The 27,666-nt window shown below is 36.3% G+C and overlaps 2 protein-coding genes across 4 annotated transcripts; both read right to left on the bottom strand.

Moving 5' to 3' along the window:
- Positions 1-5,947: 5,947 nt before the first annotated feature.
- Positions 5,948-13,519, bottom strand: LOC100535847 (L-rhamnose-binding lectin CSL3). 3 transcript variants are annotated; one of them, XM_087304483.1, is made up of 8 exons: positions 13,284-13,519; positions 13,142-13,190; positions 9,119-9,236; positions 7,489-7,545; positions 7,039-7,086; positions 6,802-6,934; positions 6,430-6,537; positions 5,948-6,145 (listed from the first exon to the last, which is right to left on the bottom strand). In XM_087304483.1, the coding sequence occupies exons 3-8, from the start codon at positions 9,174-9,176 to the stop codon at positions 6,124-6,126; spliced, it is 426 nt and encodes a 141-aa protein (XP_087160609.1). In that variant the 5' UTR covers positions 9,177-9,236; positions 13,142-13,190; positions 13,284-13,519; the 3' UTR covers positions 5,948-6,123. The 3 variants fall into 3 exon arrangements, 2 of the variants coding, with proteins under 2 accessions (XP_087160609.1, XP_087160608.1); XM_087304482.1 differs by lacking the exon at positions 13,142-13,190; XR_015522087.1 differs by lacking the exons at positions 9,119-9,236; positions 13,142-13,190; positions 13,284-13,519 and adding an exon at positions 7,712-7,764.
- A 3,848-nt stretch (positions 13,520-17,367) lies between these two features.
- On the bottom strand, positions 17,368-18,636 carry si:ch211-250e5.16. Its single transcript, NM_001100404.2, is given in 6 exon segments — positions 17,368-17,634; positions 17,708-17,811; positions 17,902-18,037; positions 18,138-18,185; positions 18,369-18,428; positions 18,585-18,636. Coding segments are annotated over 6 exon segments (390 nt in total). The 5' UTR covers positions 18,613-18,636; the 3' UTR covers positions 17,368-17,620.
- Between the last annotated feature and the right edge of the window lie 9,030 nt (positions 18,637-27,666).

The raw sequence follows: 27,666 nt of genomic DNA, 5'->3' as shown, positions 1-27,666 counted from the left end.
CACACTCCCACAGGCTGTCTTTTTCTAAACACAAAGGTATTAGAAAGAGTTTTCAGAAAATGCTGGCCCTTTAAGGGAGTCAGGTGTTTGATTTGTTTACTGCTGAGTGCGCTCTATTCTCTGTCTATCAATCCAGATGTAGAGTCTGATGTTTTAGGCTTTAAATAAGAATCTACAATGAGTAAGTAAAATGTGTTAAAATGTTTTTGAGGGTTTCTAAAATAAGGCTGTGTTTTAAGTTATATTGTTGTTATCTTGAACTGTGTACTTGAAAGCTACATTGTTAGCTAGTTAGCCTCTCCTCGCTTTTGTTTAAGTATATTTATTTATTGGATATTGCATAAAAGTTTGCTAAAAGTTTATGCACATAAAAAACAATAAATTCCATCACCTCAGTAAGGTAACATGTGCACATAAAATAATCACAGGGAATCTCAAAAAAAATGATACAAATAACTATCCACACACAAAAGCTCCACTGTCAGGTCCCAGATTGTGAGTTTGTTGCTAAAGATTTTTAAGAGCTGTGTTTCCACCTATGAATTTATATTAGAAACAATAGAAAAGTTTGTGGTCATGAGATTTTAAAGTAGATAATAATTATAACAATAAAAGATTGGATCCTTTGGATTTTCGGTGTTGCCGACTTTGTTTTTGTTTTTTATAATTATTTAAAACTTTTTATTGAGAATTGACACAGTACCTGCCTGTGTTTGACAAACATGTTTCTATATATATATATATATATATATATATATATATATATATATATATATATATATATATATATATATATATATATATATGTGTGTGTGTGTGTGTGTGTGTGTTCTTTTCATATGCTTATTTTTTAATTATTTGAAACTTTAAAAAATAAAATAGATTTTTGTGTTTTTAGCTGTTTAGTTTTCACATTTTAAAATCACATTTTACTGCAGCACTTTGTGTGTGTGTGTGTGTGTGTGTGTGTGTGCATGCGTCCATTTTTTCTATTTGATATGTGATTGTGATAAATGTTGGCAGTTGCTTTAAAAATATGCTATATACCATGAGGGTCAAACTCCAAGTTCCTGGAGGACTGCAGCGCAGCAGAGTTTAGTTCACACCCTGCTTCAACATTACCTGTAGATTTCTAACAAGCCATAATTAGTTGGATCAGGTGTGTTCAGTTAGAGTTACAGCTTAAAGTCCCAGTCACACTGCACTTTTCTCCCTTTAGACTTCCATTCATGCGCATGTGAATGCTGCAGACCTGGAATGCTAGCTCATGCGAAAGATTTCAGTGTTTGCAGCATTGGAAAGTTCAAACTTGGAGATCTCTGACCTGCAAAATCACATCATGTGATTGCTTGAGACCAATCAAAGATCAAAACATGACCTGTCTGAACAAAAATTTTAACTATGGACCGACTATAAAAAGTCGCTTGCTTTTTAGACGATATTTATATCTGCTGATTTCTTAATTTTGTTTTACATTTTCTGTTGTATATTTGTTTGCTGCCAAAACAAAAAAAATACATTTGTCTAAATTTTTATGCCTTTTATTTTTAATAACAGGTAATAATACGAATTAATTTTAGTAAGACTATGACATACTATTAATGTGTATGCAGTATAATGCTGTGAGTTGTAACACTACAGTACTGTAATTAACTGTACACAGTTTCCAGTTAGTTACCACTACTGCTCTATTACAGTAATTAACTGGCAACACTGTTGCCAGCTACTCACTATAATGGTTCGGTTACAGTAAATAACTGGCAACACTGTTGCCAGCCACTTACTGTAATGGTTCATTTACAGTAATTAACTGGCAACACTGTTGCCAGTTACTTACTGTAACCAAACTTTTACAGTGAGTAACTGGCAACAGTGTTGCCAGTATTCTACTTTAAAAATGCCCGGTAAGGTCTAACAGTGTAGGCATCGATACCGTTTACATTAATGGTGACAGATTATGGCTTAAGCACCAAACAAGTGGTTTAAATTATGTGCTAGTCTCCTTAATTCTTTCCGTTTTATTATAAATAATATACATATTTAAGGTTTTAGGTAAGACGAATGTCCACACATGCAAGCTAAACTAAATCATAACCAAGTTATCACACTTTAATGTTCACCCATCAGCATTAGAAAAAAAAATGTTACAACTGAATGTCATTTTAAAAAAGTTATTAAAATGATGTGTTACTTAGTTACATTTTAAGGCATTAGTGTAGCAAAACAGAGCCTGTCTAACTATCTCCTTAGATTATCATTCAGCCTGCAGTGCATGAGGTGGATCCGCGGTCAATCCACATACATACTCACTATATACCTTTTTAATTTATAACACTGAAAACTTGACTTCGCAGGCCGATCATCTTTAAACTCAAAAGGCATTTTTTAAGTTTCCCATCTTGAGATTGCTGCTGTATAACGGGATGTTTCTTTACACAAATGTAAAAGTGAGTTTTAGTGGTGTCAAAATGAAAGCAAATATTTTTAAGTGTTCTGCGCTTTGTCAGTTTTATAGCTTAGCTAATAATAATAATAATAATAATAATAATAACAATAATAATGAATATAATAAATTGTAATATTATTTATAGTGTAGACCTTTCTTTAATATTAATCTCTAACTGAAAAACTCATATGAAAATGATTGGCCGGCAGCTGCGTCTCTGCCAAAATTAATTTAACGGCAAATTAATTTTACACATTGCTTAATACACACAGGATGTACAGCAATACGCAAATATCTTTACAAATAAAAAAGAATTAAAGGATTAAAATATTACAAAAAATATTTTTTTTCTAGCCTACATAAATATAAAAACAATGTCTTCATCCTTTCATGTCGGGGGGCTTTTTTAGTTTATTCATGACAATTTGCTTTTGTATAATGTTATTATTATTAGCAGTATTATTTATTATATGCATATTTATATTTGTTTTATTAAAAACAAGCTTAAATTTGCCCACCTGTCAGGTTTTAGACCATATGGGGCACAGCATGTGTATTTGGATATAACTCAGTTTTTTTTTAACACACTTTGTTATTATTGTTCAATTATCTGTTTGCTGGAAATTAGAACTTAGTTTAGAAATAGTTTTTAAACAAATCTTTGCGCATAACAAACTAACTTAATTATGTATAGGCTAATGGATGTCTGTGTAAACAACACATTTGCCTATCCACGAGAGCGAAAATGAAAGTAAAGAATGAGGAGGCTCATCTCTCATTCTCCTGCTGCAGATGCTCTGTTTAACTGTTTTCTTACTAGTGAAATGCTCAGTTTTTCCACTTACAAAGTCTGTCATGCAAATGGCAAATGCACTATGGCACAAAGGGAATGGGGGAAGACTCTGATTGGTTTATTCTCAAAACACACCTTTAACTCATTAAGAGAATAAGCTCAACCCTGTTAACCATGTGCCATAGCGCAAAGTGGATTTTTTCCATCCTTATATTAGCAAAAGTGGATTCAGACACACCCATAATGCTTTTGCGCTTTGGGCCTGGATCCTCAAAATAGAGCCCTTGGGGTTCATTGTCATTTTCTTTCATCACACGAAACGCACACAGACATGAGGAGGAAATAAGTCATAATCATAAGACAATCTTTAATCTAATGACTTTTATTAAAAATGTTGACAGAGATTTTGTGAAATAATAATAGCAGCGGAGCATAAATTAAATGTATATTTCCTGTGGAGCGATCGATTTGAGGTAGCCTGATATTTTTGTTTGACAGAAGAAAAAAAAAAAAAAACATGATTGGACAAACAGCAGACCCTCAGCGTCATCCACTGGACCAGCTCCTTCTTCTGGTCTAAATGTCTTAAAAAGAAACCGTTTGCAGGAGTTTGCTTACAACCCAGAATAAAAGGGAAAAAAAGTGATAATGGCATTGATTTCACTTCTAATCTTTAGTTTAGCAGTTCAGTTCTTTAGCATTTTATAGCACTTGTTGTTTAAGCACTTTAAGCACTTGTTATTGTTTAGAAAAACACTTTATTTGACAGTATTTTTAATTAAATGCTGCAAAGCATAATCTCATTTCTCATTCTCAGTTTACCAGTTTTTTTATCACTGTAAGCTCTTGTTTCTTTATTTTTGTTATTATCGTCAATATTTAAGCTTTCTCTGCAGTTTCTCTCCACTACCACCCCCCTCCCGCTCCCGCCATTTAAAGTTCAGGCTCAGAATTTTTTTTTTACTTTAACCCCTGGGGGTCTGGCTGCAGACTCGGTGCAGTGCAATTCTAGCTGCATCCAATGCTTTTTAATGTGCTCACCTAACCCCACCCCTAACCGTCACAATAGCGTCACTAGCTCCATTGAGTCTGACATTGCATCGCTGAGTGATGCAAGCTGAGCTTGCATCATAAAGACTGCATCCAGATACGATTGCTTTCATCACGTGTTGGCATTGTCTTCTGAGGTGCAGGTCATCTATTAAATAAAGAAAGCATTCACACAGCTTCTCCTGCTGCAGCAAATTTCATTTTTTACCTTTTGGTGTCAGTTAATCAGGAAGTGATGATTTTGTTCTCTTTGACTCGTTGGATAGAAACACCGCTTCAGTCGCACGTCTTTTAAGCAATATTCCTGTTCTGCATCTTTGGATGGAAACAGCTATTGTGTGCCTCCTGCATTACCATTCTGGTTTTCACAATCATTTTAATCAATTCTTCACGTGAATTCATTACTTTGTCTTGCACCGGTTATACACAAACGACTTGATACAAATCATAACCTCAGTTTGGGGTTGTTAGTTGACAGAACAGGCACCATGGTTGTTGAACAGCTCATCTCCTTTAAGGTTTGAAATGTTAGTTTAAATATGTTTTTTCTGCAAAACACAGTTGTGACCAGGGAATAGGTTACCCCTGAACTTATACTAGTCTAGCCCAGGGGAGTTACTAGAATCAAATTTCCCAAAATAGAGTGATATGGACATTGTGGCACTTTAAATGCACATAATGCCTGTTTTATGAATGCCATATATGCCTCATAAAAGTTCCAGGACCATGCCAGGAAATCCCTAATATGGATGAAGGCATCCAGCTTTTGCTATAGTTCAAAGGTGTTCAAACTGAGTGCTGAAGAGCTGGTGTCCTGGAGAGTTTAGCTCCAACCCTAATCAAACACACACGAACAAGCGAATCAAGCTCTAACTAGATATACTTGAAACTTCCTGGCAGATGTGTTGAAGCAAGTTGGAACTAATCTCAGCTGGTCACCGGCCCTCCCAGACTGAGTTTGGACACCCCTGTGTAGTTGAACGAATGAAAATAAGAATTGAAAAATAAAATAGATTACCACATCTAGAAAATCTCAAAAGCAGATGCTCTATCAGCAACAAACATTCGTAGCAAAATAGAGAGAGAGAGAGAGAGAGAAAAAAAAAAGACACGTTACCACTTTAGCTCTCAAAAAAAAGTCTTTAAAAAGTAACGTTTCCTTTCATTTATATTAATAAGACATATTTTTTTTTATTACAGCCATTGACCAAAACTGCACACAATTTTATACTGCGAAAACAAATATTAAGCTTAATCTGTACTTGGTTTCGTTTATCAGTTGTACTATTTTCCCCATCAGCTTCAGCTTTTCAAAATATTGAATGACTGTAGTAAACCTGCCTTGTGATAAGTCCCACTCCCACCTGCTGGTGGAAATGGGTACTGCTGAACAGCTGACTAATACCCGACACAAAAGCGGTGTTAAATGAAATGCATGTGATGTGGTAATTTTTAGTACTTAGATAAAATTATAACCTATTTATTTATAAATAAATGCAACATGTTCCAAAAGATTAAAGGCTTAAGCCCCCAAAGCCTTAAGTCATCTTATGAAAAGCAAAAAAATGCCTCAAAGGCCATCTATACAAAAGAAAAACAATTTTTGAACAGTACTGTGGGTAAACAAATGGGCATCAACTTCTCTCAAGAACAGAATGTTTGCATTTTAAAAGGATTTATTGAAAGTCTCAGTCTCTCTCTCTCTCTCTCACACACACACACACACACACACACACACAAGGCCCATGAGTAATCTTTGCAAGTACAGTCTTAAAGACTTGTTTTTAGTGCAGCCAATGTGGAGGAGATGCTGACAAAAATTAAGCTTAGGAATTCAAATCAATGGGTCCTCTGAGCTGCAAGAGAAGAGAAACCATTAAATTTAGACCATACTGTAAGTCTCAAACTTGATTCCTGGAGGGACGCAGCTCAGCAAACTTTTGCTCCAACCCTAATCAAACACAACTGATCCAATCAATCAAGGTGTTCAAGACTACTAAAAACGGCTAAGCAGGTGTGAGTTGGTTGAACCTAAACTATGCAAAGGAACAGCCCTCCAGGATTTGAGACCACCAATTTAGACATAGCCGATTAGTAAAATAAAAAGTATGCAACTGCACTGCTTCCAACGATACAGTACCTTTGGATGCAGCAAAATTTGACTACCAGGTACTTGTACGTGTCAGGACATGGATCAGGGAACGTGCTGTAGTCCACTCGTATGGAGCATCTCCTCTTCTCATTACATCTAACACACACACACACACACACACACACACACACACACACACACACACACACACACACACACACAAGCTCAAATTTACCCATTTTTAACTACCATAAATTAATTTCTATACAGATCATGGTGTGTGTCAAACTAACACTTAAAATTGCAAACAATTTGGTTTAACAGTCGATACAAAAATCAGCTAACAAAATGTCACATTATAGTTACTGAAACATTAACAATTTATGAATAAGGTTCCCATCCAGTTTGCTCAAGTTTCACCTTTCAGACACTATGGCCAGTGTTTGGGGTAAATGGCAGTTGATGTTTTGGACCGAACATTTGTCACAAACGCTGCAGACCCTTTTATTAGTTCGTCCATACTTTGCATCAGTTATCTTAATGTTATATTTTTCTATGAAGAGAAGGAGTGCAGCAATTTTTTAATAAGTGACATGATTAAAATGGCAGCATTATACATTCAACAAAACTTTAATAGATTGGCATTCAAGCACTTACCAGGACAGCCCAGCTTCAGTTCAGACCCGCCACACCTAATTACTGTTGCTGAAATGAAAGAGTCCAGCTTTAAAAGACATTGTCACTTTTAAACGGGGAGATTGCACTGGCCAGCGACTGAATTAAAGCTCTGAATAAGTTTGGTGCAAATAAACGTTCATTCATCTACTCTTGAGAATTCGGAGCACTTGAGTTTCTCTCAGTGTCTTGACAGCACATGGGTGCTCTTTGCCCATTTATATCAGTGGATGTGCAATGCATGAAATGGCAATATCAGGAACATATACAACATGCATATTTAGACTTTAGCAAATCAGTTTGAGCAAACTAGTAGTAGTAATAATAATAATAATAATAATAATAATAATAATGCATCACTTCAGAGTTAAATTAAAGATTATGTACTTCATTTTACATCATGAATTAATATGGGATCATAGAAGGACTTACTAGCAGGCATGTTGCATTCATCTGCAGATATCAGCAGGCTGCAGTTCAAAAGCATTACTGAATAACACAAATGAGAGATTTGATTAAGACACCTGTGCACTGCTAATCTCACACAGATGCACATTTTCAACAGCACAACATTTAATCCAGATAAAAACTTAACAATAATACAGCTAAAAACTGATGTTCACTGCTCTATCCTTTTTCAATTAAATAAACTTACAGGTAAGAAAGAAACTGTGAAAGAACATGATTCTGCTGACTTACTCAAAAAGTAATTCTATGCTTGACTGATTTCTATTTATAGGTCAGTGGTTTAAGTGGTAATAAGCGACACCTGTGGCCCATTCTCAACTTTGCACCCTTTTTTCACATTTTTAATTGAAATGAATACTTTTGGACTTGGGTTAAAATGATGGGTTAAAAACAAGAAAACAGAGATTCTTGAAATAATAAATTTAGAAAATATTTATAAGTATATATTTATAAATATAGTTATAAGTTTATATAAGTCTTCTCTGTAAATGCTGCATTTGTTTGATTATTATTTTATTTTTTCACTGTTTTATATGCATTTATATTATCATTTAACATGCTGTTAAGTTGCAATCACTGTCATTTTTCGGTGTAGATTCTATTTTTGTATGTTTGTTATCGAAGCATCAAATAAAAATATATAAAGAATCGATAGATGATCCACATGCAACAATTTCAGATCAATTCATCCAGACATTCTAATCTGAATTAAGAAACTTGGTAGAAGAAGCACATTAGTCAGAGATAAGTTAGCATTACAAGATCCAGGATTTGCTAAATCAAGGGTTCTGAACCTTTGGCAAGCTGGGCCCCCCCAAAGCTTGTCCATTGCAGTTTGGGCCCCAGTTTATTGTTATTTATTTATTAACAACATAAATATATTTAAACACGTTTGTGTGTGCGTGGCTGCTTGTATTTCACAAAAACTAAAGGAAAGCTTTAACTGTAGCCTATATTTTGACTAGCTTATGTGTGTGTGTGTGTGTGTGTATAATATATATATATATATATATATATATATATATATATATATATATATATATATATATATATATATATATATATATATATATATATATATATATATATATATATATATATATAAAAACTAAATACGACCTCACATTTTATACAATTGCAGCCTTTGCAACTTGCGTCCGTCATAAAAATGAATTCAGATGGTTCGATTTTCTGCATTTTTCACATTCATTTTTGAGGGGTGCCACCAAATGTAGAGGTGTAAACCTAGACTGGTCTCACGATTCGGTTCGGTTCAGTTCGGTTAGGATTATCATGCCATCGATTTGGTTCAATTCTATATCTTGCTGCATTGACGATGCTTTCCATAAATGTTTTCACTGCAATTCTTGTATTAAAATGTATAAATAGATTTACATATTATTTGTTTTACAATTTTGTCCTTTAATACAAACAGTCAGATATTCAAACTGTACCTTTAAACAACACGAGCATCTATAGCAAATAAACAAATATAAATATCCTGCTCGCTTTCTAAGCCTTGTCTACCAAGTTCATACACCCCTTTGATTGGTCACGCGCTCAACAGAATGGGCTGCGATTGGCTCTTACTCACTGGCGCTCTTCACAGATGAGTGACACTGATAAACGGCAGCGGCGATCAGCTTATTCATGATAGACACGGTGGAGAAAACTCTGCAGACACGTGCTCGTGTCTGTATCCAGAAGTATCGCTGTAACAGCCGAGAGGAGAGGAAAAGTCACACCAGCAGGTCAAATGGGCCACAGTAAGAGAGAAAGAGAGAGAAAGAGTTTACTTTAATTTTCTCAATCACAGTGAAATAAGGCCTTCTGCTATAAGTGTGAGTGAAAGACTGTCCAGCAAACACACACGCAGGGAAATTGTGCAGTTTCTGTGTTTTTAAGTAGTTGGAGACTTATTGGTTAAGTTGCGTCATTGATTCGTGGGTCTTTGTTTCTGCCCTATTACCAAACGGCATTTGGGCTATAAAAAGGGAAAAACATTTGCTATCTGGAATGGGTCACTTGATGGGCTTCCAAGATCTGCCGAGGGCACGTGAAAGACTAATCTGGTTGGATATTACTTTGCTTAAAGTGTTTTGCTGTTATAGCCAAGGCTAAAGTGAGTGTAAAGACGGGAAAAGGTAAGAAAGCATTGTGTAAGTACAGTAGTTCAATGTTGTGGTTTATGCAATCCATCTAGGAAGGCTGTATGCCCACTTCCTTTTCTCAGCTGCGAGAACCAGACGCAGGTGCGCCGCTGGGTTTGTTTTGCGGTGCCGGCTGTTTGACTGAAACTGACTATGTGATGACTGCCTTTTGATTTAACCTCGATCCCCTTTGGTGAGAGGTGGATGTTTGCATGTAGTTGTAAATTGTCTGATAGGAGATTTTAAACTTTATACCATAACGATTTAATTTCTTTGTTTATAGACTGGGTCGTATTCTGTAAAGTGAGCTTCTGTCAGGTTTTATTTTGTGTTTAGGTTATTTTGGTTTACATAAGAATTGTTTATTTAGCCAACTTTATTGTTGTTGGTTTGTTTATTTACTATTGCTTGTGTTACTGTCCCATTTCTCCTGTTTGGTTCGTTTTGATTGTATACATTTTTATTAGGTAAAATTCTCCATTTTTGTTTATTCCTTTTGGCAGGATTTATTTATTTATTTATTTGCTTGGTTTATTTCCGTTATTTTGATTATTTATCCAGCTTGTTTTCTTGTTATTTTTATTGATTTATGAGATCTGGTTTTTCATAAAATGTTATGCCTTTTGTGAATGTCTAGTGGGGCTCTGTATTTTCATACTTAAATTTTGTTTAGTCTATTGATTTTTGGTTTATTTTCTTTTTTTTGTAATTCAATTGGCTTAAGATTAAACTTTATGCTTGTTTTCGTTTTTATTAAGAAGGGATTTGATTGACTTTTGTCTTTTTTTTATGTAAATTCTTCAAATTTTCTTTTGCGTGCAAGTTTATAATTTCTCTTGTAATTTTGTTCTGATTGCAGGGCATTTGTCCGAATTGGTTACTTGCCGTCTTGTGACAGGGCCATAGCTCCCAGGATGGAAGGATCATTTTTTAGGTGATTAGGATTTTTCTCACAGCGTGCAGTGTCACTGTGTGTGCTTGTTTGTGTGCGTGTGCACTTTAAACAGTGGAGTGCTGTGTTTTCACTTACAAGAAGTGCAGTCTGGCCACCTTCCCTGGCTGGTGAGCTCCAGCCCTTGGGCACAATTTATGATTGTACAGCTACTGTGTCAATGTTGCAATATGCAGTGTTTTTTACTTAAGACTTGTCAATAAAGAAATTATTTTTGTACTGTGCCGATGTCTCTGACTTCTAACTGGTGGAGCAAACTTGTGCGTGCCTTTATAGGTGGTGCATGTATTCCCAAAGTGACGTAGTCAGGTAAATTGGTGTAATTTCTATTCTATTGGGGGTCATCCTCCATCTGCCCACCTGCCACCCATCACAGTAAGTTACGGCGACATAGCGCATATGTGATAAATGACATCAGTACATAATAACCGGTTATGATCTATTACTATTATATTCTATTACTTATAAAAAAAAAAATAATAATAATAATATTATATATATATATATATATATATATATATATATATATATATATATATATATATATATATATATATATATATATATATATATATATATATATATATATATATATATAAAAAGCTGGTTTGTATTGTCATCAGTACTCTTTCAGTGTTTAAAGACAGACCTTAGTTTAATGATTTCTAAGTTACTAAAGTTTACAGTACGTTATAGACTGAAGAATCTGCTGTAAATGCTGCACTCCGAGTGTAAACATGTTAGTGCCACAATCAAACTATTTCCGTCGTGTAGCATTTTTGATGCATTTTGTGACAGGAATAACACACACTGCTTTCTGAATCTACCAAGTGCATCTAAGTTTACGAAATGTGGAGTCTCTTTTTTTCTCTCATTCTCCGTGCGGTATCAAAAATTGCATTAAAAATAAACACTTCCAGCAATTCCTTGAATCAAATTCTCGTTTCTCATGAGGGTCATGAATGAAAATTCTGAATGAAAGAGCCAAACTACAGTTAAATAATTTGTCAAATAATTCAATTACTGATATCCATGTAAACGGTCACTGTCTTTCTCTCTCGAGTCTGTGGGCCCTATCATATACCCGGCGCAATGCGGCGCAAATGTTATTTGCTAGTTTCAGTTTGGCGCAAGTGTAATTTTTCTGTTTTGCACCAAGTTGTTTAAATAGCAAATGTATTTCCTCTCATATGTGTGCCCATAGGCGTGCGTTATGGTCTAAAAAGGAAGGCATTCTGAGGCGCACTGCTGGCGCGTTGCTATTTTGAGAAACTATAATAGATTTTTCATTAGACCAAAACAAACCCGGTCTAAACTCCAGCGCAGTTGCGCTTCGCTTACACACTGCTTAATAGCCTAAACACAAGATGTAGAGCAATACACAAATATCTTCACATATGAAAAGAATTAATATTAAGTGTGTGTGTGTATATGTATATATATATATATATATATATATATATATATATATATATATATATATATATATATATATATATATATATATAATAAGAATATAGGATATAAATATAAAGGATTAAAATATTACAAAACATTATTTTCTAGCCTACATAAATATAAAAAAACACTGCTTTTATGCCTTCTTCTCAGGAGGCTTTTTCAGTTCATTCATAACAATTTGCTTTTGTATATTGTTTTTATTATAAGCAGTATTATTTAATATATCCATATTTATATTTGTTTTATTAAAAACAAGCTTAGATTTGCCCACCTGCAGGTTTTAGACCATATGGGGCACAGCATGTGTTTGGGGATATAACTCAGGTTTTTGAGCACACTTCGTAATCATTGTTCATTTATTCGTTTGCTGGAAATTAGAACTGAAGTTAGAAATAGTTTTGAAACAAATATTTGCGCTTAACAAATTAAATTAATTATTTATAGGCTAATTGATGTCTGTGCATACAAGGTTTACCTATCCACGAGAGCGAAAGTGAAAGTAGATCGTTTATCTCTCATTCTTGCGCAGTAGATGCTCTGTTTAACTGTTTTCTGTTAAAAGAAAAAAAAAAACTGTTTGCTTGTGAAATGCTCAGTTTTTTCCACTTACACTTACTTTACGTCATGTAAATAGCAAATGCGGTTATGGCGCGACGCAAGGCTCTTAAAGGGAATGGAAGATGAGACTCTGATTGGTTTATTCTCAAAACACACCGATAACTCATTAAGAAAATAAACTCAACCCTTTTAGATCATGCGCCACGGCGCAAAGCGTTTTTTTTCGTCCTTAAATTAGCAAAAATGCATTCTGACATGCCCTGAAAGCGTTTGCGCCCTGCGTTTTGCGAATGGACTGTCAAAATAGAGCCCTGTGTGTTGTTTTGCCTCTGTGAAAATCAGCGCTCGCCTAAACCGACCCTTCCATTTTTATGCAAATTTTTATGCACCTTCCCTCTTTCCCTCCTCTGACACTCCCCCTAAACAGAGCTGTATACTCCCATTTTCCTGACTTTTTTCAAACTAGAGGTGTAAAAAAAAAAGAAAACTCGTGAACCTTTAAACTTGTAGATTTCAGTCACTCAAGTGAATAAATCACCACATTTCTGTCAAACCAAGAAAAAAATTATAAAAATAAATAAATATTTCACATTATATCACTAATCAACAAATCATTTGGGAAGTGATGAAAAACGTACCAGCAGACCTCTCACAGTGATCATCTGCAGATATCAGCAGGCTGGCGTTCAGAAACACCACTGAAAAACAAGAAAACTGATGAACAGATTCACATTATTAGCTGCACAAGATATAATCCACTAAGAACCTTCACATATCATCAAAGTTACACATTAATGTTCACTGCTCTCAAGAAGAAAACTCAAAGATAACCAATAAACTGAGAGAACATGATTCTGCTGTCGTCCTCAATGGTGCACGTGGTCTTTAATGATTCATATTTATAATTATAGGCCGCTGGTGTGGGTGGTAATGAGCGACACCTGTGTGCCTCACCGGTCTGCAGTCTCACAGAGGACAACAGCTCAAACCCAACTCTAAACATTAGCGGGGGCCTGTTTCAGTAAAGAGGTTCAACCAACTCAGAGTTTAAACTTTTTTGATTTACAGAGAGATTAAAAACTCTTAGTTTTCGGGTTTCAGAACAGCTGATCTGAGTTAGGTCAATCAACTTTGAGTAGACACACTCAGAGTTAAGCGAGCACACCGCAACTTTAAAAAAGACATTATCAATGGAGTGCAGATATTATGAGTGACCATGGCTACATCTGAAAAATGAAAGAGTTCAGGATTTCTTTCTCCAGCTGAACTTGATGTGCTCATGCAAAGTTATAGCAAATATGACCATATATTTAAAAAAGCAACACCACTGCATCAGTGAAACAGAGACAGTAGCGTGGCAAAACAGCTGCTCAAGTTAATGCATAATTTTATATTTAAAGTATTTAAATATTTAAGTTTAATAAAACAAGCAATGTTGTGTGACGTTTATACATTTTTTTGCACGTTCCCACTTTTATACACGTTGATCAGTTTTAATAGATGTAAAAGTGCACTTGTGTGTCTGCCTCTATTATTGATCATGTAATAGAGGTTCATATGACTTTTACAATGTAAGCAGAACTAAACAATAGTTTTTAGAACGAGTAATAATCCCATTAATCTAGTAGCAGTACATTTCTCTGTCGAAGGTCAGTGAATTTAAGCTAATTATTTATTTAAAAAGGACAAGCCATTCTCATACATGACTTTGTTCTTTGTGTGATTGAAATATATGCAATAGCTATGTTTCCATCCAAAAATATTAATTAAATTTACGTGCAAAACTGAAATATCGCATAAAAGATATGTGCGAATAAAGCAGCGTTTCCATCCAACGAGTCAAAGAGAACAAAATCTTCATTTCCTGATTAAGCGGGCGCCAAATATCAACAGTAAAAAACAGAATTTACTGTGGTAGGACAAGCTGTGTCAATATTTTCTTTATTTAATAAATGTACTTGCGCCTCAGAAGACAATTCTGACACACAATGAACACGTGGGGGCGTTTGAAGCCATGAGACGAGGAGAACAGACGCCTTTTGACACTTTGTATGTTTTTATGTATTAAATAATTTTAATTTAGGTTTTTGGGGTCTCTCAGCACACAGAACTCCAAATTCATCCCAAATAGTCTTGTTTGTTTGTTTGTTTGTTTCATTTGTGCTGCTTCTGTTGCATAAACATGTTCAGTTGCATATGTTCGATTTTCCCCCTTAAACGCTTGATGCTTAATTAATTAAACTACTAACTTGAAGAGCGGATGTGATTTACCTGAAATGTGTTATTACGTGTGCTCTTACAGAAATGTTATGATGGAAGTAGATGGGAGTTCAGCTGGAGTGACACAATGAGGGAGTATAACTCAGTGGATCAGAGAGTTGTGTGAACTCCCGCGATGTGTGCACGTGCCTGCAAAAGAGTGTCAATCAAAGGTGCAAAAAAAAGGCCGGCGGCCATTTTGTTGACAAAATCACTAGTGTTATGACTGGAGACGCTGCTCTATTGAACGCATTACAGCAAGTAGTTTATATGATTAACATTGATGTTTATCTACAAATGAATAAGTTGTGGACCAAGGTTTTAAGAATTGGACTGCCTAGACCCTTGCTTGAGAGGCGAGTCATTCTATTCAAGCTAGATTCGTCTATCAAAAGAAAAATGTTCAATGTTTGTTGAAGTTTGTAAGGCTTCCCTTTAAAACGTGTTATGTACATTATGAGCGGTGAGAGTTCAGCTTGGATTACCGGCATCTAGCGTTTAAGCATAATTCGTGGACGGTGATCAAATTTTGACTGTGATGTAGTTGGAGAATTGGGTTGAAGACACAGAGGTTGCATTGTGTGAGGCAGTTTGAAGTGGAAGGTTGAGATGCTGTTGGAGTTGCTATGGAGCAGTGTGTTCTTCAAATCGAATATGGCTGTAGTGAGAAACCCTGGCTCTTTATAGTGGGTTAGGACTGGCCTGATTGGTGGATTATACGTAGCTAATGCAGAACCAGTCGTGTTCAATCATAATCACGTGATCCTGTCAAAATTATGAATAATTAATATTTATGAATAAACATTCATTTATTTATCTTTAATACATCTTTTCAGCAGAGATGTAAAAAGCTGAAGGCTGTCCATCATTTTCACAGATTTAATAAAGGGTGATCGTCTCCTAAATAGTCTTTATTTAAATAATAATCTTTTGTTTATGCTGGATAACTCACAGATCAATTAAACTGTGTTTTGCCGAAACAGAGTAAACCTCTCACATCACAGCACAATCACTTTACTTCCAATTTCTCAATTTCACTCATTTACTGGTATTATTGTAAGGTGCAGCATTTGTAAAAGATGTTTAAAGACTTCACATGAGGTGTTGCATAGCTCAGGAATTCTCCTGGGGTTAGATTAGCAAATGTTTTTTAAAAACAGAAAGAAAAAAAAAATGATTTGCCAGTTTGCTTCTACAAACTGCTTTTGTGGGAATTAGTTTTAATACAACCCATGATCAGTCCTCATAAATGGTTTTTGTCCAGCCAATGTGGAGATGTTTAAAAAAATTGTGTAAATCCACAGGATCAGCTCCTACGACTTGCAGGAGAAACAAAAAAAGACACATTAAATATTGAAATCACTTGAGCAGCTTGATTGCCCTGTACAATAACTTACGCCTGCAGCAGTATTTGACACTCAGGTATTTGTATGTGCCGGCACAAGGATCAGAGAATTTGGTGTTGGTGGCTGGTACAGAGCAGCACTTTTTCCTGTTATAACTACACCATTAAGAGGACAAGTCATGAAACCCATTTGATTAACTGGCCTAGATTCTGTTTGTTCTAGTTGTTCTGTTTGATCTTACTAGCAATTCACAAACGACTTAACAGCTTTCCGATAGTGTCAGTTCAAAATGTTCAAATAATAATAATTCTAGAGTATTTACTTGAGATTTCGGATTCATATTTATAGGCCACTGATGTGACTGGTACTGAGCCATGCCAGTGCACACCAACTTCATTGGTTTGTGTGAATCTCCGGACACTAGAAATAAAATAGGCCTATTGTATGTGCGGCTTCAGAAAACTAAAAACAAGTTTACCTTAAAAATGTTTAACTAACAATTTTCTGACATAAATTTGTTTAATAGGATTGGGTTTCTACTATGAGATTTAAAAAAAAAAAAATATTGCAAAAAAAGCTCAATTCACACACAAAAACCCCCCACAAATCTGCTTAAAAACAAGCGAAGCAGCACAATTTTACCAACAACAAAAATACTATTTGGAGCATGATGGTTACAGAAACACATCTAACCTTTGAACAATACGACTGAAAGTTGATTTACGCAAGCATTCCTAATCCTAAAATGAAGTTTGTCAATGTACTCGACCTTGATCCAAAATGTATTATGTTTAAACACAAACTTAGGGTTTCAAACACTTTAGCCAATAGATTTGGTTTGTTTCTAATGTGGTAACATATTACCAACTTTATCTAGCACCTAATTATAGTTAAGAAATCACTTTAGCCAGTAGATTGTTAATTTATTTTGTGTTATCAGATATTCTGTCAATACAATTTAGCTAGCCACTGACAAGCTACAGTAAAAGCAAACTGCTCTGCTTAACCACTTCATTCAAACGGTTTTACAAATTAATCTTTAAATTCAGTCAGGAAACTACCAGTAAGGTAGGGCAAAGAGGGGAAGAAAAAAAAAATAATTACAAAAAAACTGACAGTTACGTTCTGAAGGGCGTTTATTGAAATGTAAACTCCCAACACAATACATAAGGACAGCAGGATTAGCTAGGAAAAAGAAATCCTTATGGAAGCCATTATAACCTACAGTAATGTCAATGTAGTCATGTTTACACTGAAACATGTTTTTGGGAATTATTGAAATAAAACCCATCATTAATCTTTGTGAAGCCTCAAAGGTTTGTTTTTGGTCCAGCCAATGTTGAGATGTTGACAGATCCAAATCCACAAGATCAGCCCCTACGACCTGCAAGACAGAAACAAGCACATCAATTATTGAAATCACTTGTGCAGCTTCATCGCTCTGAACAATAACTTACGCCTGCAGCAGTATTTGACTCTCAGGTACTTGTATGTGCCGACACAAGGATCAGAGAACACACTGTTGGTGGCTGGTATAGAGCAGCGCTTTCTCCAGTTACAGCTACAGCACAGAAAGGACAAGTCATGAAACCCATTTGATTAACTGGCCTTGATTCCATTTAGTGTAGTCATACATTTGTAAACATTATACCTTCTTGCCACAATGAGGACAGAGTTTGGTGAATAGCAGTGGGTGTCTCGGAGCTGCCCATATGGACGTCTGTAGCTGCAGATTCTTCTTTCTGTACGTCCATAGTTTGCTGCAAGGATCTTGATCCTAGTATGATCTACATGGAGACAGAAGCAAATAGTGGGGCATGTGACTATTAAAGCTGCAGCATTATAGAACAATCAAGTTTAATGGATTGTGTCACTTCAACACTTTACCTGGACAGGACAGATCAAGGACAGAGTGCTCACACGCAGTTGCTATGTCTGCAAAATAAGGGTTTCACTTTAATGCCTTAATAGGAACTTAAACTGGTAGACCTAGGCCACTCGAGCTAATGACCATTACAAACAACATACATACTATGAAACCTAAATGTTTAATATTTTTTAGAATTACACATTATAAAAATGAATTTACAAATAATTTTGGAAATGAGAAACTCTTACCAATAGACCTCTTACAGTAATCATCTGCAGATATCAGCAGGATGGAGTTCAGAAACACCACTGAAAAACAAGAAAACTGATGAACACACGTGCACTGCTAATCTCACACAGATTCACATTATTATCTGTAAAAAATACAATCCAGTGAGAAATTTAACACATCACCAAAGCTACACATTAATGTTCAAGGCTCTCTCAACTCAATCAGAAACTCACAGGTGAGCAATAAACAGAGAGCGACCATGATTCTGCTGTTGTCCTCAAGGATGCTTGTATCTTTACTGATTCTTATTTATAGGCCGCTGGTGTGAGTGGTAATGAGCGACACCTGTGCACCACACCGACTGCAGTTCCACAGAGGACAACAGGAGGAGCCCAAACCCAACTCTGAGCAGCAAAATAGTTTGAATCAATAGGGGGGAAATCTATCTGTGCTGCTTTAGTTTTTCAGATGTTAAAATAATCTTAGTCTTTGTGAATGTTTTTAGCTCCACCAACTGCTCTAAATTTAGCCTAAAATTACAGTTTGCTTCATTTGTGCTAGTGTGGGACAGTGAAAGACTCATTTGTGCTGCTTCTGTTATCAAAATATTGGACAATGACTTTGTATTGATGACTATAACGTCTCCAGTCGCCTCTCCAAATACTCTTGTTTATTGTGCTTTGTATGTTTTTATGTATTAAATAATATTAAATTTAGGTTTTTGGGGTCACTCGGCACACCGAGCTCTAAATTCATCCCAAATAGTCTTGTTTGTTTGTTTCATTTGTGCTGCTTCTCTTACATAAATATGATTATTTGCACACGTCCAATTACCATTTTTCCCCCTCAAACACTTGATTCATAATTAATTAAACTATTTACTTGAAGAGCAGATGTGATTTACCTGAAGTGTGTCTCTCGCACATTTATTTATTTTTTTAAATACATCTTTTCAGCAGAGATGTAAAAAGCTGGAGGCTGTCCATCATTTTGACAGATTTCCCAGAGGGTGATCAGCATCCAAATACTCTATATTTAAATAATAATCTTTTGTTTATGCTGGATAACTCACAGATCAATTAAACTGTAAGCGTTTTGCCTATACAGAGAAAACCTCTCACATCACACGATCATTTTACTTCCAATTTCACAATCATGCACTCATTTACTGGTGTTATTGCTGCTGAGAGTATCATTATGTTGAGTGAGTCTCAGGACACTAGAAATGAAATGGGCCTATTTTATCATTATGACTTTAGCGATTGATTTTCATCCAAAAATATAATTTAAACATTTAATTAAGAGTATAGATTATTATCTCTGCTTTCTGTTTTAAACTTACAGCACAGGCTAATACTTGTGCTAGGCCTACAGCTTTGACTTAATTTAGTGAAGCAGTTGTAGCCTTTATTTATTTACACAAAAATATTTGACTGAATGAACAAAACTTGAGCTTTAATTTTTATGAACTATATTAAGTAGATTGACTACACTACACATGACTACAATAATCAATTTTCTTTAAGAATGAATGTTTTAAAATTAATTTTCTGAAATCAAAACTAAATATTGAAAACAGTAAAAAAATATATTTATTTTTTACAAAAATACAGATTAAACACACTTACACTGACCAATATTGATGATTTAACCTTTAAAACAGCACAAAGGACCTCTTCAGTAGCAAAAACAAGACAAGTTAGGATGAATTTGGAGCATAGAGAGGACTAAGAAACACACTTCACCTTAAAATAAAAATGGAAGCAAAACCAGCTGATTATTGATTTCTTTGGCAAAGGATTGTTCACTCAAAGATAAATATTTAAACTTTTTTTTACTGTATTCAACTGCCCTGCTGAAAAATCCAGCTTAAACCAGCCTAGGCTGGTTGGCTGGTTTTAACTGGTCGACCAGGCTGGTTTTAGAGGGGTTTTAGTCATTTCTAGCCTGGTCTCAGCTGGTCAGGCTGGAAAATGACCAGCTAAGACCAGCCTGGTTTAAGCTGGACATAGCTGGTTTTGGCTGGTCATCTCCCACCCTGACCAGCCAAGACCAGGGAGGAAATGGCTGGATACCAGTCATCGTATAAGGCAGAAAAGGGTATCTTTTGTCCTATGTAGTGCCCAGTAATGATTCTATTGTATAATAAAACATAATAAAAATAAACATCGTGTAAAGCAACATTTGCTTTATAGTTTTTTTTTTTACTATATTTGTATTATACACTTGAATCATTACTTCCTGAAAATCAGCCATTTAGCCTTAACATAAAGTGATGAGGTGGGGTCATCACATATGAGCTGGTAAGTGGAAGCAATAATAAGTTTAATAGTTGAAACACCAAAAGATTGAGGACAGAAAATTAAGTTGTACCTGCACATTTATACTATGGACAAATTTCATATTATCAGTGTCCTTTAGTGACTGATGGAGCTTTAAAACCGGCTGCAATTAATGCACACAATAGCATTTGGAAACCCTGAAAAAAAAATTCTATTAAAAAATGTAGGTGTGTGTGCGTGAATGTATATATATAAACGACGTCCTACATCTTAAATTATAGATATATTTTCCTACAAAAGACAAAGCTGCCACTTCTTATAATATTATACAGAAAAATGTGAGGGGTGCAGAAGGAGAGAAAAAACACAAGATCTGTAAGTGAGATTCGAACTCGCTCCATTGTGCGCTCCATTGTTCATTAACAACGTACTGTCCATACACTATTGCCGTGCTCTGAATCAACTGTGTAATGATACGCAGATTTCAAAAAGGTTTGTTAAATACATTAACGTTATAAATTTGGTAATGAAAAAAACTATGCACTTATAACCCTCTCACAATGAAAAAACTTGTATCTGTGCGTCCACATCCATAAATATTCTCATCAAAAGAGCACGCGATGCTCAGTAAACTCTCTGAAACAGACACACTCTGGAACATAGCAACTTACTCTCTGAACATAACCTACTCCGGAGCAGGTTATCTTCAGAGAGCAAATTGCTATGGCTACTTAACATACCCAGAAGTTACCTCAGATTTTGGAACCAAAGCTGTGGTTATCCACCTACTTACTCTCAAACTTACCCGGCTATGTCACATAACCTGCTTTCTGGAACAGCCCCCTGGTCAGTGAAGTAGCACATTTTTATTTACAAAAAATCCGATCAAATAAGTGAAGTTTAATTTCGAGAGGAGCACGTGATATGATTGTGCACTGCTGGCCACTCATCCGTAATCAGTAATAATCCAATCAGAATGATCCTAGCTTAATATAAATGGATCACTTTCTCCTTATTGCTCCTAAAATCTTCTTTTTGGAAGAATGCTACCCGCTACAAACGCTCCAGCATTTAACCTACGCTTCAGCATCATTTAACCTTCTGACATGGAAGAACAACAAACAACAACTCCCCCAGCCAGAACCTCGCTCTCCTCAAAACTTCAGCAGCTGCCCCGCCAGCAATCGAGACCGAATCCCGCAAGACGCTGGCACATCAGCTCTTCCAACCTCTAATTCAATTGCCCCACTCTACACAAGCCACAACTCTGACTAAACTTAAAACGCCGGCGATCCAAGCCACCCCAAGGAAGCCAAACTCACTGATCACCTAACGTTAGCGGTCCACTTTCGGTAACGTGCATGATTTAAAAGGATGTCTGGCGAGAACAGTGCGTAAACGAAGAACTCACCTCTCAGCCTCCTGCTGGTCTACAGGTCTATAACATTCTGACAGCTGAAGTAGTTTGAATGCAAATGACCAGGCTATTTAATCCATAAACATTTGTCCACAACACATTCATACGCTGATATACATCCATGGAAAAGTGCACTGATCCTACACATCAAGCTTTTATCTCTTTTGTAACATGCCAATAGTGACTCTCGAGTGTCATAGACAGTTTTATAATAGCAGTAAGATGTGAAATGGCAAAGAAACAATTTCCTGCTTGACTGCAACAAACAAGAGGAGGACATTTCTGGCTATGGAGTAGCCTTTCATACTTTGACAGTGTTAGATATATTCACTTTTAAACAACTTCTATATCAGTAAAGGGTTTAAACTCCACTCCACTATCATCTCATGGGGCCTATAATAATAATAATAATAATACATTTAATTATGTCTGCTGTACATGTGCCATGTTGCAAAGATTCAATTTCTAATTCTCTCTTGTTTTTCCATTTTAGAGTTCACGACTGCCGGCTCCTGAAACTGCCCTTATTCAACCCATCACATTCTACATCCATTCCTAATGCATTCACACTCTTCACAAAGATACTTTTCCACCCATACAGCCCACACCCTTGATGTCATATTCACACTAGACTTGGTTTTGAGAAGTTCCGAGCTAACATCAAATTTCATCCCACATCCCATCAAAGCATAGCTGATCTAACTTTGCAGGATGTAGAACTCTCTTTCTTTATTAAGCAAACAGATCAATTACACAAGGACATTCTATTATACATTCAACCCCCCCCCCCCCCTTACTCTTCATATCACAATATCTAGCACTCATAATGCTCCAATGCTGACAACCATTCACACTTCCGCTATAGCAGAGTCGCTCCGCCGAGCCTTATTCTCCCTCTGCACCCCACCCCTCTTCTCCATTTATAGATGACACAAACCGCCCAGTAAAACAATTCTGATTTAGAGATGCTTTATAGCAGGGGTTTTCAAAGTGTGAGGCGCGCCTCCCCTGGGGGGCGCCAGAGCATGTCAGGGGAGGCGCGTAAAAAAATATAATATAATAAAAATATAATTATTAAGTTTAATTATTATATGTATTTTTTATTATACTTAAACATTTTACTTAAACAAAGCAAAAAAAATAATACGTCAGATATAAGAAAACCTTTTTTACCCAGAAGACCATAGCTGTGAATTCGCTTTTGTTTGTCAAGCCCGCCAATACAGGTATATGCCTGCTAATACAATGGGTCGGTTTCTGAGACCCCCCCGATTCAAAGCTGTAATGAAGTTCACGGCCCTTTGGCTGCCAGGAAGAAGGAGGCGGAGAACCGAAGCAGTTTTAAAGTGATTTATTAATAACAGTGATGGCAGCTCCTCACGGAGGCTGCCGTCTAAACCAAAACAAACAGACGGCAGCTCTTCACGGAGACTGCCGTCAAACTGAAAGCAAAAGTAAAATATGTCCAGGTCCGGTCCTCTCTCGGCTTCCTCTGCCCTCGTTCCTCCTTTTATGATCCTTTTATGATTTTATGTTCCTCCTTCCGTGGGATCCGAGGCAGGTGCGCACCACCGCAGGTGTATCCACTTACGCTCTGGCCTCACTCCGTTCCCACAGCTCTCGGCCACGCCCCCTCACCACAAAAGCCTTCAAGTTCAGGGCTTAAACCCAAAAGACGACGATATGATGATCAGTATTTGAGTTTAGGACTTACGTGGACAGGACCAGCTGATGAACCACGACCTTTATGTGTGGTCTGTAAAAATATTTTGGCTAATGACAGCATGAGACCCACTAAACTTCGACTGTTTTGACTGGGATGGACAGTTCTTGAATCTGTTCTATTCATATTAAACCATCATCCTAGTTTTAAAAACGTTATATTAAAATACTTGTTATTACTCTGTAAATAATTGCACTTTCATACAAATGGTGATAAAAGTGAGTTAACAGTCTGACATCTGTCTGTGTCTTTATATATACTGTATATATATATATATATATATATATATATATATATATATATATATATATATATATATATATATATATATATATATATATATATATATATATGTGTGTGTGTGTGTGTGCGCGCGCGCGCGTGTTTGGGAGGAGGGGGGCGCCAATGGATAAGTTGTATCAAAAGGGAGGCCCACTGTCTTAGACTTTGAAAAACCCTGCTTTATAGTAATTCTTTGCTTCACAGGCTTCCCCCAGACCCACTCCCAGTCACTCTTACACAGGGCGTTTGCGGAGTATTAGAAGGTGTTGGGGGCTGATAAGTCAACATAGAGAAGTTCGAGGGCCTTTTAAGTATTAGAAAGTCTTAGTTTCCTTTACAAGATAATAAAATTTTTTGTTGTACAAGGTATCATTGTATGCTAAAGTCTGACTGTATTCAAGCTGTGAATGTCAGGATACTAGGTAGTTACGTAATCAGTATAATTCTACTAAGATTTGACAGCTTGCCGCTTGTTTACTGCAACACCATTAGTCTGCAGCTCTATAGGTGACAACCTGTCGAATCGGCTTGATTTTAGTATACATGTTTTCTGTATACGAATGTTTAATTGGATTAATTTCTTACATTTAATGTTTAGTAAATATTCTGTAAGATAAATCTCACCAGGTTGAGTTGTTGAATTACTTTCTCTTATTCCTCTATACTATGTTTCAGAATATGAGCAGCCATCACAGAAGTACAAAGGGCAGCAACAAATCCAGATTCTAGGAAGGAGGTCATCTGATGCCTTCAAGACATACGTCCTAGCCACTAGCCCCCCAAAGAAGCCCAGATGGCTCTCGTCAGCCATCAACCCACATCCACTCAAGGGCGAGGGCATGACCCAGCCACCTTACCTTCTTCTTTTTCTTCCTTCTAGCCAGAGTAACACAGTTTTCTCCCCCAGCCACGTAGGTAATTGGAGTTCATCCAAGCCCCCCTCACCCTGCCACCCCGGCCGTTTCCGCAGTCTTCACAGCCCCCTCCCATTTTCCGACTCCTGCCGGACCCTGCCCCCCTAAGACTCTGACTTCTGCAGAAGTGTTACCCTGAGCATTGACTCCCGCAGGAGTCATCTCACTGCCCCTCCTAGGCCTTAGCAACCTTCATCATATATATATGCACGTACATAAATATATATTTATAATAGCGCTGTCATCTCCTCACGGAGTGTTCCTCGAGCACCTAACTCATCCCGTCACCCTCTAACAGGAGTCTTCACCATCCAAATCCCCTTTCCCAGACCCCCCCCAGGCCACTGAAACTCATTATATATATATATATATATATATATATATATATATATATATATATATATATATATATATATATAAATATACTGACATATATATATATATATATATATATATATATATATATATATATATATATATATATATATATTTATATATAGCGCTGCCACTTCCCTGCTTTATCTCCGTTCGGAGTGTTCCTCGAGCATATTTTTGACTCTTAATGAGCCAACCCGCCCACCCCTTTTGGCCCCCCTTCACTTGTCTCCCTCCAACCCCCTCCCCCACTCTGGCTCCCACAGGAGTCTGTTTCAAACTTTGCTCCAACTGGAGCCCTCTACTCTTCGTTCCATTCCTTAATCACTATATCCAGCAGCCCGATATAGTAAAAACTTTCTAGCTTTATGTCCCGAGTTAAAAGGGGAGCGATTGACACCTACCTGATCTCGGATCCCCTGATATGCTTCTAGATCGGGTGGGAGCCCTGGGCTCAAATATCTCCGAGCTCAGGGTTCTCTCCCGGGACAGCATGCCAAACCTGCTATAAATGCCAAGCATATCTAAGTGGGAATTCTTGAAATAGGCCTATTGTATGTGTGGCTCCAGCGATCGATTTTTTTTCCTAATATATAACTTAATCGTTCAAATAGGAGTAAAGTTTATTATTAGCGCTTTCGGTTTTAAACCTACAGCACAGGCTAATCCTTAGGCTAAATCCTAAGTTTATTTATTTATTTATTTATTTATTTATGTATATATTTTTTTCCCTATAGCAAGGATGAACACAAAAATGTTTTAACAGAAGGCTATTCCAAGCCAAAAATGTACACACATTATTGATGACCATGCAAATCCATTAAGGATGATTAAGCACGGATAATTAAAAGACTAGTTATCCTGACATGCGTCCACGACTTCACACATTACACAAAGTGTGTGCAGTGTAAGTTACCTTATGGAGTCAAGCTAATTGCATATTGGGGACTCATAAAACCTTGTTATGTGTGATTCTTTCATATTCACGAGTCCTGCTTTGTGATGTGTGATCTACAGGTCAGGTAATCAAAAAGTCGGCTACTTGATATTTAACTTTGAGTGGGTCGCGGGTAGATAAGACCAATAGCCATAAATACGCAACGCATACCCTTATTTTAAAAATCACGCGACCATCATCTCTCATTGTTTATTAATTAATAATAATATATTTTTTATTAAAACAAAAATATTTAGCACTGACAAGCCAACTGCAGAGAAACAAGCAACCATCGCGACAACCGTATAATCACTTTTCAGAAGTTCAGCTCTTCTTTTTGCACTTGATTATTATGCGTTGAATGTTAAAAAAGCAATATTGAATAGCCCTTCTAGAGTGTATCCTGCGTTTGCGTGCGTCTTTTATCACTGAAGCCGCTCTCTTCAAAAACCGAACGTTGCTTCGTCTGTCTGTCAATATTTTGACCTTTAATAAAATTAAAAGTTAATTTAGATGAGCCAATATTCGAATACTGCAGTAAAATAACTGTGACGTGCGGCCACACATCGAATCTATGAGGTTTGATCTCATCTTGCTCTAGCTGTCATGCAGACATTGATACAGACACCACACAAGTCAAGTCGCAAGACTAAGGCTGGTACCAGCTGACAGAATAGCTGAAGCCTTTGCGAAATCTGTGAAAATACAGCACTGAAACTAACAGGCATAAATATCTTTGAGCCAAAAAGTTTATTTGTGGGATATCTGTATAAACACAATCAGAGCTGATATTATGTAGAAGTTAAGTCGACTAATAATTAGGCTATATTAATTCTAATAAAATGAATACCAAAATAAACAATTCATTGCGTTTTTCGTTTAATAAAAAATATAAGAAATATAAGAAACAAAACAATTTTTTATCTAGTTTGTCGGAGCCGGTGTTTTAATATTAATAAAAATATGCTCAGCCTATTTAAGCTTAACGGCTATATACACCGCCAATAGACGAGCATTCAAAAATATTATTTTACTGTGTACTGGATTAGGATTATAATGTATATTTTACAATGAAAACTAAATGTAGCATGTCTCGCTGTCATTTAAACATGTAATTTATAACACACCAGAGCTGTAAGCGGTGTGTAAGCATACAGGGCGGTGTTTGGTTACTGCGCACCACGTTATTGAACGCCAATATCTCTGAGGGAGATTATGCTTCCCGATAGCCTATATTACTGAGAGATTTTTAAAATAAAAGGCATTTTAAAAAAGAAACAACAGTCAAATCGCACCTGTCATCTTGCCAGTGTAGCCTAAGTGTGTCGCCCTCGCATGTCACCTGCCCGCTGGCGAGAGAGAGAGCGCATGCTTAAAGAGCTCAA

The sequence above is a fragment of the Danio rerio genome, chromosome 22 (assembly GCF_052040795.2).
Source record: "Danio rerio strain M-AB ecotype USA chromosome 22, GRCz13ab, whole genome shotgun sequence".
Classification (NCBI taxonomy): domain Eukaryota; kingdom Metazoa; phylum Chordata; class Actinopteri; order Cypriniformes; family Danionidae; genus Danio; species Danio rerio.
This window is presented reverse-complemented; position numbering and strand designations above follow the sequence as displayed.

Bases quoted from the DNA above. Each gene is read 5' to 3' on its own strand.
- LOC100535847 (XM_087304482.1), bottom strand. From the start codon at position 13,307: ATGATCACTGTGAGAGGTCTGCTG. The intron at 7,546-9,118 runs GTGAGTAAGAGC...TGTGTTATTCAG, and splicing joins CTCATCTGTGAAGAGCGCCA to TAATGCTTTTGAACTGCAGC. The intron at 6,146-6,429 runs GTACTGTATCGT...CTTCTCTTGCAG, and splicing joins AAATTTTGCTGCATCCAAAG to CTCAGAGGACCCATTGATTT.